Source organism: Paralichthys olivaceus, chromosome 18 (genome assembly GCF_024713975.1).
Source record: "Paralichthys olivaceus isolate ysfri-2021 chromosome 18, ASM2471397v2, whole genome shotgun sequence".
In the NCBI taxonomy this organism is placed as follows: Eukaryota; Metazoa; Chordata; class Actinopteri; order Pleuronectiformes; family Paralichthyidae; genus Paralichthys; species Paralichthys olivaceus.
In genome coordinates, this window is record NC_091110.1 from 7,135,925 (window position 1) to 7,148,089 (window position 12,165).

Consider the following 12,165-nt stretch of genomic DNA (forward strand, 5'->3'; position numbering starts at 1 on the left):
TGAGTTTTCCCCCTCAGCACAGAGAGCACAGGCCAAAGGTGCTCTGTGGTTCACTCTGTGAAACTCAGTGGAGCTGGGGGGGGGACACAAACTGCAATGAAGTGTTCCTCTCTGGAGAAGTTCTCTACGGATCTCATTACACTCCTCAAGTACATGCACAGATGCACCCCAGCACATGCTCTCTGTCTTTCTCTCTTACTCCTTCTGTCTCCTACTTTTTCACACACACACACACATATTTGTGGAAGTTTAAGCTGATCTGGCTGTGTGATTTCAAACAGTCAGGTGCAACATGTGCATCAAATATAATCATGTTTCGGCAAAGTGTTTCATTAAAGGCATTTGAAAGCATGATTAAACATGAGCAGACACACACACACCCCACAGCTCCCTTTACTGGCCTCCATAGCTGGTAAATATGGAGCATTGCAAAATCAGATGAGGAAGAAAATGTGTGATAGCGTGGGGATTCATGCAGCAGGGATTGATGAGAGGAGGAGGTGAACAGCTTTTGTAAGGTAGCATCCATTCTCCGATGTTCCCTCGGTTCGCTGTGTGTTTCCTTGGAACACGTAGGCGGGGAGGTTTTATTGCCCTTCTTGTAGCTGCGTGTGCACGTCTCCAGCTCGGAAGCTATAATATTTATGCCACAAGGCGCCCCTCAGATGCTCAGCCACTTTGTACAATCAACTGATAAATGTTCGACATGTAGTGATTCACCGGTGATCAGCTGTCCACTTTTCCAACAGCCAAAAGAAGTGTTTCAGAAAACTGCTCAAATGAAATGGGAGCGGGCCAATTCACAGCAGACAGGAGAGCAGTAGTTTAGTAGAGTGGGCACCTTCTCCATCTGGCACTGAGCTCATTTCTCATTTCAAACATTGTCATGTTTCAAAAATTCACTGACTTTGATCATAGATCAGGGCCGGTTGAATATATTGGACAGAATACAGGTGACAGAGCCAGGAGGAACATCACATTACCTTGTGCTTTAGGCAGTTCGTATTCTGAGTACAGGACGAAATACTCAAACATTTAACTCGGGTAAAAGTACAAATAAATAGACAAAAATGTACTCAAGTAAATGTAAAAGTACCAGATTAACTTTTCCAAAAGTACAGAATGTACCCTACTACCGATTGCAAATGTCAATCATCATTAACTGTGCCTTCTGTATATTTGGTTTAACAAAAGAATAGTAAAGACAAAGTCATATAAATAAAGAAAATACTGCAAATTATACTACTGAAAACAGTTGCATTGACATATTAATTAATGATTGGATCAGTGGACCAATTCCCTTTGTGATATTGATTACTTAAAAAATGTTAAAAATAAAAATACTTGATGCATAAAAAATGTAATAAAGTAAATACACTTTGTAACTGAACTGTCTTTTGACTTGAAACGCCTTAATAAGCTCATTTTACTCATAAAGAATAAGGCTTTTGAGATGTTGACAAACACTCATTTCTTTAGTCAAGCCGTGTCTACACTGTAACAATATGTATTAAAATTTACATAAATCTGAATATAAAGTGTTTTTGAGCAGAATGAAACAATTAGACTATTATAACTATACATGTTTTACTTTCTGTAACTTATCTTTATTTTCCATCTTTCAAATCACTTACATGCTTTACTAACCATCCCAGTACCTTATCATTTCTATCGGTTGTTTCCCTCACACACTGTTTATGTCTTGCTCTCTTGCCCACCTTGTATCTTCATCTGTTCTTTTCTCTACGGATACACACACACACACACACTCTGTAAACTGTGTGTGTGGACATGTGTATGTGCAGTATTCTTTTGGGCTTTTCTCTCTTGATGATCTCCACACATCCTCCGCAGAGCAGGCTTAATTACAGTGCGGCTCCCTGCTCTCTGCTCGGTGCTGATTAAAAGGGACAGTGATGCTCCATAGGGAAAGCATGACATGGAGTTTGTTCACTTTCATGCACACTCTGCTTATCGCTTTCTGACCAGCTTCATTACCATGGCTTTCAGGCCCAGTTTGTAATTGCCTCTCTTTATTACCATGCCTACATGTTAGGCCAGGGAACAAGGACCAGCCGCATAAATGGAGAGTCTGCATGGCATGCTCGGAATGTGCATGTGCATACACACAAACAGTGTAAATGGGAATCTAAGACAGAGGCCGTTTGCAAACGAGTGTTAGTGGTGTGCTGAAAACAATTGACCTAATAAAATGGAGGCCATTGAACACTAAGACATGAAAGGCCTGACCTCAGGCTGATATGGTCAACAAACCAAAGGCTTTACATTTTATTCTTTTAGCCTATAATTGCAACACTCGTGCTTTGTAATTGGACACCACTTTCAATTAAAGGTTTAGTGTGTAAGATTTAGGTGAAAGGGATCTATTGGCAGGAACTGAATATAAAATGATCCTAGTGATGTTTTCACAGTGTGTAATTACTAAATTATACAGATTGTTGTTTTCTTGACCTTTATATTTAAATACATAATATTTATATTGTGAGTTTTTATGACAACTGAAGGCTACAGATGAGGTGAGGGGTTATCATCTGCAACATGCAACTTCACCACTAGATGTCACTAAATTCTACACACTGAACCTTTAAAAACTATAAATATGGTTTATAGATTACAACAGTGGTAGTTAGGGTTCATCCCTTGCATGTCTGCAAAAACCTTTATGGTTGTTAATCCCATAGTTTCAGTTTCAGTCTGAACGAATGTGGTGAACCAGTATGGCTTTCCATGGAGCCACACAAGTGGTGCATCTAGAAATTATCCACTGTGTTATTGATGGGGTAACAGCCTCTTGAGATATAATATTTAGTAATTCTTTATTAAAGCACGCTTCTAGCCAGTTAGTTAGCTGTTTTTTTTCACTTCCACTATTTTACTTAATGACCCAAGTGGATTATGGGTGAAGAAATGGTGCTGAAGACACCAGCAGGTCCTCCGTATGTCTATAGTGGACTACAAGAAGCCCCTCCTCCACTGTGAATTTTAATTTCTCATGTGGTGAGAAAGGAGTAAAAACTATTTTGTTCCCTGTGCAATTATTTTGCTAAACTTGCACATGTAATTTTAAATTCAGTTTCAGGTCTTTTTTATACTTGGCATCTTATTTCTGACTTCTAGACATTTTAGGGATCATTTATGTATATTGTGTATGTATCTATGCTGTTCTTTTCATTTTGTGTTTGTGTGTCCTGTGTAGCTTACTAGAAGTTTCCCATCTGGGATAATAAAGTAAACTTCAGCAACTCCCATGATCCCACACTGCTCCACAACATCATCAAACTAAGCTTTGATTGAGAGACCCAGAGCTGTTACATATTGTATAAGACGTGTAACCTCTGAATAAGAGCCGCAGAGCATCTGGACCGTAAATTGTTTCATCAACATCTTCAGATTTGATGGCTTAATCAAATTTTTGGAATTCATAATAATGGTTTCTCCTGTTTGAAAGTTTTCCCTACATGCAGATTATATGAATATCATTTCTGCTCCTCTCCCTTGGGACCTTCAAACTATACTGAGGTGGAAAATGTAACATAACATCAGCTGTGTGAGGCTGACACAGCACCTGTCATCAAGATAGAAAGAGTGCATGAAACCTGGAGTAAAACGGGCAGATGTCCGCTGCACAGTCTGGCTTTGCAGAACATCCTTTAGCAGACGGCAGAGCTCAGTGATCAAGACCTTGAATATGTGTTGAAGTCAGCACATTCATTTTTTTTTTCTTCCACTATATGGTAGTGCTTTATATAGCCTACCATAAAAAAATCAACCGCATGTGTGGCAGGGCATTTTTATATCTTCCTAGTTAGTTATGGAGAGTAATTAAATAGCTCCAAAAGCCACTCCAGTTGTACATAAATCTGCCTCACAAACAAATTTACTCTGTTGAGGTTTTTAACATGTGGAACCTTTGGTGTTTAATCAAAGTTTAGTTGTATTTGAACACACAGAACAAACACACTATAAATTCTCTGTTTCTCTTCTCTTTCACAGGCTCCATGAGTCCAGATTCAGACCTACGTTGTCTGCGTTTCAGTTTCAGCATCTCCTGTACAACCTGACTGCCATCAGCATCAGCAACGCTGGAGGACACAATTGTAAGTGTGTGTTTGTGTGTACCAGTGTGTGCACAGACGTTGCTATCGATGTGTGCAACACAAACAGTGTGGGACATAGATTGTATATAAAGATATGGCAGCTCCTACAAAGTAAAGCCAAAGTGTGTTGATCGCTCCCTGGTGGCTGGCTGCAGTGAAGGTCATAAATCCCGCCTCCTCCGTGCTGGTGGATGGGGCATTGCACAAAATAAAAATTGAAAGTGCACGTGCAAAATGTTATCACACTAATAACTTCGTCCAAGTGCTCATGTTTCAGGCAAGTTTAGTTTTAAATAGTAACTTGATGCTATAAAGGCCAGGTGACGTGCCATGATTGACAGCTGAGACTGACTCATGATTGGTTGAGTGCCTGGATCAGCGGGACCTTGCTAGCAGGGCTTTCACCCTCTTATCGCTGCTGCACACACTCAAGATGGTTGATGGTAGTGTATCTATATTCAGTCTTTGGTGTGGGATCTAGGCATTTGTTATTTTAATGTTGTTTAGCTGCACATATATGTTGTGCTGCACACAGAGTATACCATATGTGTTCCTGTTGTTGTAAGCATTGTCACTCAGCTAGGTGCATGGTTGTGATAACATTCGGTAGAAAAATAAATATGATGTAACGTTATTGCTGCGTGCATGGCCATTTTCAAATAAAACCGAATGTGCCACAGAATATTTCAAAACTTTCACATATCAATAGAAAAAAGTAGATTTTCATCACCAAGCAGCACAACTTGTTCAATTTGCACCAAACATACTTTCTTAAACAAACACAGTGTTTGTGTTCAGGGACGAGTTCAGCTGTTCCAAATCTGGCTTAGCAGAAAACAGGACATTTATTCCCAGATGTTTGTAACTGCTTCTTGAAAATCCTCCTCTTATTTTTATCTTGTTCCTCCTCCCTCTCTATCTGATAGTCTGCATTGTAAAGCACGGGCAGGATCTGAGCAGCATTATGGCGGATTAAGGCAACGGCAACACAGAACATCTGGCCAAAAATCACCAGCTCTCTCGCTTACTTACACCCATTTTAATTAGTTGCAGGCAGTGCAGGCAGTGTGACACTCACTGGCCTGTAGCTCCACGTGCAGTTGGGCGTGAAAAAAAAGACAGAAGTTTGTAGAGGCACAGAAGCACAGTCATGCATATTCCATTAAACTGTTTTCCTGTAACCACCCACCCACCCACATGAAAGTGCAAACAAAGTCAAGCTTACATTTTGCACCACATCATCACAAGGGGGGGGGGGCTGCCTTATCGCTGCAGGCTGCATGAGAAACTTCCCAAATTCCCTTAAAGTTGTCATCTTCTCTCCGCTTTCCATCTCACGTACTCCTTTCATCTTTAGATTTCACTCTTCACCACAGAGCGACTCGTATAACAGAGGTGTATTTGGAATGACAGTATTGTTTTTAGTCTATAAAGTCACACTGAGCTATTCATTTTCTCAGCCAGAAAAAAATACATATTGACTGGAGAGTGGCCATATTTGATGTCTCAGAGAAAACAGTGGCTTAATGACTTAATTTACAGGTACCTAAAGACGCCTAAATTGTCGAGGTTCCAGTCAAGGAAACTTAAACTCAGCCTGTCTGACAAGGTTTCTCGGAGGAAGGATTGATCAGTAGAACTTGCACAGCGTGACTTAAAATAAGAAGTGTTTAATTAACTGAAATCACAAATTTATTCCCCTTTTAAATGAGCTAATAGGATTCGGAGGGGTAAAGGAGAGTGAAAGGTACAGACTGAGGCGAGTTGTGAAAAGGGAAGAGGACGGACTCGCCAACTCATTATCCTTCAGAGCGGCACACAGACCAGGTTTCATCACCGTGGAAGGAATGGCTGGATCACGACTTGTTAGAAGTCAAGGTCCATCCTTCCCTCTGGTTCTTCAACTTTCTCGCTACTCACTGTTTCTTCGATTGTAATTTTCCTTCTTATGCAGCAGCTCATTCACACTCTCTCTTTCTCCATCCATGCATCTGTCCATCTGTCTATCTGTCCGTCTCGTGCATTCTCTGGGGCCGGCAACAAATATACATTTGTGGCTTTGGTTTAGCGGGAACAGGGTGAAAGTGATTAGGTTCAGGATGTCCTGCCCCATCACTATTCATGAGAGGAGAGAGGGATCTTGAAAACCCTGCAGGAGCTGCACGTCTGACATACCTCCACCGAATCCCCGGTTTTCTTTTTCTTCTCGTCTTGCTTGGCTGCAGTGATTTATTCGTTTGCTATATCAAAGATTACCTGGTTGGTGTGCGTGTGTGTGGGTGCCTGCATGTGTGAGTGAGCGTTAAGTGTGCCATTTACGGGCATGTGGGTGGCTAAACCTATTATTGTGTGTGTGTGTGCGTGTGTCACACTGTAAACCTAGGCCACAACCTGTAATGACGGAGGGAGGGACAGCACTGCAACAAATGCTGATAACCTACTGCTTGATAACATACACACACAAACTATATACAGTGTGTATGTATATACCCATCATTCAGGTGCCCCAAACACTTTATCAGTTGACTACTGACTTTTTTAAGTGTCCAATTTATGACTAAGCAATCTTTTCTATTTCTTCCTTCCTCTCCAGACACATCACAGCTCTCGGCTGTATCCCTGACCTCTGCTTTAATCTCCACCGGTCCGGCCAGCCCTCCTGCTCCATGGGTGGAATCTTGCTCCTGCCCCCCAGGTTTCGCAGGGCAGTTCTGCGAGCGGTGCGCCCCAGGATTCACGTGGGAAGTCCCTGCAAGGGGGCCTTTCTCAACATGCGTGCCATGCAGCTGCCACCAGCACGGAACCTGCCATCCCGAGACAGGTATTGTGTGAAACATTTACAGTATATTTGGTTCGTATACACAACTGTGTTCCAATAGCCAATCTGGAATAATGTCAGTCTTGATGACTTTGGTGTCACTTCACTGACAAACAATCAGCAGTGTTTCTGTTTCAATGCTGCTGCTGAGGTAGAAAAGGCTGAAAAGGTGAGATAATAAATCAATTGCAGAATATTTAGGAGTCATGGTGATTTTTTTCGCAGACTGAAAACAGCCGTATTGTGTCTGCTCTGGCTTTATCGCTGAGTGTGTCAGCTGAAACTTGAGCCATAAGGGAAAGCTATGTTTACATTTTACAACCAGGAATGGTCTAATGCTGTGTTCATGTTTGCCAGTTTCCATCTTGTAAACAGCATTTAAGTCTCATTACAACTGACGGATCATTAGCAGAAAGATTTATCTTCTAACAACATGTATCTGTTGACCAAACAAACGCAGAAGTCTCATGTTCAAGGCGTTAAACCCCAAACTTTATGGATTACACAACCATCACTCAGTCATCTCTGTTGTGGAGTTGTCGAGTTCCTTGCAAGTCGTAACCATTACATAACCAGCGCGTTATGAGAGAAGGCTATCAAGCTGGCAATATGGGAAGTGTCGGGTCCAGCACTTTTAGAGTCTGCTGCACCAAGTCTAACCTTTCTTTGTGTGCTGGAGGAATCATTTAAGAAAGAAAGTAAATCACTTGCATCCCGTTATGACCCAATCTGAATATACCCCAATCAGACTTCTTTATATTGTCGGAATGAGATTTCATGATGACATCATCAATTGTCTATAGTCCTTTAAGATGCAGAGAGACTTCTCCAAAAAGTTTGAACTGTGTATTATTGTTAGTGTGACTTCTTCACGACATCTTCTTAAAATATTTTCAATATAAGTTTTAGATTGTCTCTCTTGCTATATTATTTGCAGAGAAGTCTTGGAAAATGTGTTTTTTTGGACCTTGACCTTTGACCCATCAGCTCTCAGACTGAATCATCTGGAGATTCCTTCACAAGTAATAATTCTGCCAAGTTGAATGAAAATCCATCCATGCGTACATTGTTGAGTTGTTTTGTACACACACACACACACACACAGGGGAGAGAACAATACCCTGCTTCCAGCTAAGCCGGCGCACAGGGTAAAAACCATAACTTCCCATTTTACACTAAATCCCCACATAACATACTGTAGCTTGAGTAACTTTAGAGAGTTTTCACAAAGTGATTTAAAAGGCAGACCACTTCACAAGTCACTGCTCAATGTTGCTGCTCTCGGGACTGGATATGACAACATTTTCTTATTGGTAACTGAACAATTTAGAGTAGCACCATGGTATTGTGCGACATAAAAGCCATCCAAGTTGCTGGTTGGACAATAAAGCCATTCCTCTGAAGCATCCAGCCAGAGTAACATGAGATGAGGGATCATCAGAGGTTGTTGAGACAATATTTTCTGTCACTGCGCCTCTGAGAGAGCAGAGGGAGCAGAAAAGAGATGCAGGCTGTTCGACTGAAGCATTTTTCTGTCTTTCCAGAACTGACATTCAGTCATCATCGCATCAAGGGGAACATAACTCAGTCATCCCTCTGGGGCACTGGCAAGCTATCACTCAAAATGAGAACTGGATGGCTGTACTAATACAGCAATACCCTCATCTCACACAGCTAATCTTTGTAATAACAGCCGAAGTAGAAGTGTGTATTTAATGCACCTGACATTTTTACGGGAGATAACAACAGCAAGTTGCCGCACTCTTTCAGGTTCATATCCTAAACACAACGTCAAGTAAATGACAGAAGTAAAACAACAGCTGTTGGGTGTGTAAACAACCTGGATGCACTTATTTATGTGTGTCTGTGTCTGTTGGTGTGTACTAGATGCACTCTCTCTGAGTTTTCTTTTTTTCTCCACACTATCTCACTCTCACAGCTTTAAACAAGTCTCTCCATCTCACCAAGAGCAGACAACTATCCCCTCCAAGGTCTCACCCTCCGTCTTTTATCTTTCCTCAATCTCTCTCTTCCTCTCGATCTCCCTCTCCCACCCTCCAACTTAAAGTCTCAGAGATCTGACCTAGTTAGGAGACGCCTGAAGCTTTGGCTGTGTGTGCGTTATGTTTGTGACTATATTGTGTTTGTATGACTGTGTGTGTGTGTGTGTGTGCGTCTAAGGTCCGGAAGCAAGTCTGGTATCACTGCCTGCCTGCCTGCCTCCCCCCTAATTAGACTTGTTAACCGCCTCTCGGCTAATGATGTCTAATTTGCTTGCAGATTTCCTGTGTCTCTTATGTCTCTTCTCAATCTGGTTGTCTCGCTCGCTCGCTCTCACACACACATTTCTGTCAGACTCCTCTCGTTTCCCCAGACTCTCCAGTCAGCCTCTCTTCTCCTCACTTCTTCCTCAGCTATAGGATTGTAACTGCTCCCTCCAGTCACCTTCATTTGAGTTTTTGGCGTCCTTGACTCCCTTCTGTGCCTACTCCTCTGAAGTCTACTCTTCTTTGGATTTCTTCCTGAGTTTCGCAGCTGTCTTTCCTTTGTGTTACCAAATTCCCCAACATCCACACAGGTGGATCCATGCTGTTTTTCTCATGCAATGTTTGATTTGTAATTGTTTTACTATAGAACAGGATTTAGTTTCAGCAATAACCTGAACTTGTGAGAGCAGATATGAGAGGAAAACACTGGATAAAAAGCAAGATTGAAAGTGTCAGAAGATGATTCGTTGTTCCTGGGATATCTGAACACTTTGTGATTGCGTTCTGAGCTGTTGGAAGAAAAGCTGTATTTATTAGTGGCTTTGGTTTGCACTAAGCAGGTGGAGCTCAGCAGCATGCAGTATCTTGACAGAGTTTCCACCTGACACATCTCCGTAAATGAAAGATTCTTTTCTCCGACATGCTTTTCAGGATATTTAAAAAAATATTTATAGCAACACAAAAATGATGAATGAGCGTGAAATATGGAACACGATGAGTCATGGATCAAAAATCCCTTGTGTGCTGCGTCCTTTGGCATGAGGCTCCTGGGTTGAATAGCATTAGCTGATAATCAGCAAAAGAAAGCTAGTTAAAATTAGCCTTTCCTTTTGAAATGGATGATGGCATGTCATCTTCCGAAGGCCCGCTGGCTCCTCTTTAATAAGGAATGAAGCAAACAAGCTGGCCATAAATCTATAAGTTCAGGTCAAGGGGAGCTATCAAAGTAAGCCGACGAGAGACACCCTGTTCATCAACTGTCACCGGGAGGGCGGACAAACCTGCTGTTTCTCCTATCAGAATCCTAATTGCTGTATAATTACCCAGCGACTTGCATCATCATGCAGGGTGTGCCCGCCGACAAAACTGGGATGGAGTTTATTCGATGGCTGCCGAGGGAAGCCGCAGCCAATGGTGCTTCATAATCATGATTTATTAACATTCCCTCAGTCGTGTCGGTTCTATTTGCTTGTAGAGCAACACAACAGATTGGAAATGTTAATATTTGTGGTGGAACGAGTGTGTCGCGACTTCTGCTGAGCGCCGGTGCTGCTGGGATGATGAAGTCAAACATATGTCCTTTAGATACAAAACCATGTGTGGGTTGTTGGACAAAACTTTGGCTTCGGTGCACCAGTGGAGTGGATATGCGTCCATTAAGTGTGGACACTGTGTTAATTGCATACACACCATCCATAAAATTAGGCAGAGGCCATGATTTACAAGCTCCAGGGAGAGTGTTGAGGAAGAAGAAAGATGATTGTAATGTATAGATAAAATGGAGACACTCAATTTTCTCTTGCTGTAGGGGAGGGATCATTAATCACTGAAACAAATGAAACACATGATGCTCTCGACAGTGTTCTCTCTCCTGGACATTAGGCGCTCGGGTGCTGTATTAGAGCTCCTCTGTTAGTCCATGCATCCTAATGGACCTGTGTTAGTCCTCCACACTCTCATCCTCAGAGAACAAGTCCAAGTAGTCGAGGTTGTCTGCGAGTCCAAATTACTTTTTACTGGTTTACTGATTTACTGGGACACTCCTCAAAGTCAAATCACTCAAATCCTCAACCTGTGAAAACTGTAAGTGAATATAGAGGGAAGCACGTTCTTAAGTCTGAGAAATTTACTCAAGTGTTATTGTTGAGGGGGCTGCACTTTTTAACAGACATGTGCAGCACCTCTGTGCCCAATTATGGCCTCACAGAGCAGCTATAGCCTGGCTGTGGACTCTTTGACTTCTTCAATCAGTCTATGTCTCCCAACTTCAAGAAAGTGCAGCACTAAATTGCAGTAGAATCTTTATTTAAATAAGTCATATTACAAGAATAATAATCATAAGTTACACTAAGTAATATCAGCCTGTTGCCTGTGTTAAAATAAAGACTGTGCAGCATCTTGTGAAGTTATACTTTAGTAAGGGTCTAATATTCTAACATTCTGACTTTATTCTTGTAATACTACTACTTTATTATCATAAAATCATGAAATTATTCTCAAAATGTATTTCACTGTGGACCTAATACACAGATATGGTGCTCATGCTGATTTCCAGAGGTTTTCCTTTCTTTTTGGCTATTTTTAGAATCAGAACACTTTTTTTGCCAGCACCAGCTTGGTTGTGCAAAATATTTTTTTTGCCTAAACTCACTAAGGGAAAAATCTGAAGCCTTTTCAAACCAGCGATCTCATACTGTGTGCCTAGAAACCAAGGCAGGCAGTCAGAGTGTGCACATTGTCTATCTTTCTGTTTATTTTTGTGTAAAAACGAATATGCTGCTTGTGAGCAGATAAGTAAAGCATACTGAATAGGATCAGCAGAAGAAATTACATGGTAAGATTCATTCAAGCTGACTACATCCATCTTTTTTTTTGCTCCTTCTCACTTCCTTTTCCCCCCGCTGTCGCTGCTTGTATCCCATCAGGCTGATACAGGCCAGGCATCTCAAGGCTTAGCCTGCAACAGACACAACCCACCAGAGAGATTAGCGGGTTGAATAAGCCAGCGGAAGAGCCAGCTTCACTCCGCATCAGTTTGTCTGCCTCAACTTTCTCCCATAGATTTTTGTAACTAATGACCTCCGAGGGCTGAAGATGGCATTTAAGCAGGCAAGTGGGAAATACACGCCCTGGCTTCCTCTCTCTCATTGTAAAGCAGCCCTTTGTTGGTAAACAGTGACTCACAGTATCCTCTCTTTACCCACGCATTTTAATGAGATTGTAATGAGCAGCATGTTTGGTC

General features: G+C 41.7%; 1 protein-coding gene across 1 annotated transcript in view; it reads left to right on the forward strand.

The window, feature by feature from the left end:
- Positions 1 to 12,165, forward strand: part of lamc3 (laminin, gamma 3) — a 111,832-nt gene that overhangs the window by 60,713 nt on the left and 38,954 nt on the right. Inside the window, exons 11-12 of the mRNA XM_020082516.2 lie at positions 4,015 to 4,118; positions 6,712 to 6,939. Coding sequence (XP_019938075.2) covers positions 4,015 to 4,118; positions 6,712 to 6,939 — 332 coding nt within the window. The remainder of the gene's footprint in view (positions 1 to 4,014; positions 4,119 to 6,711; positions 6,940 to 12,165) is intronic.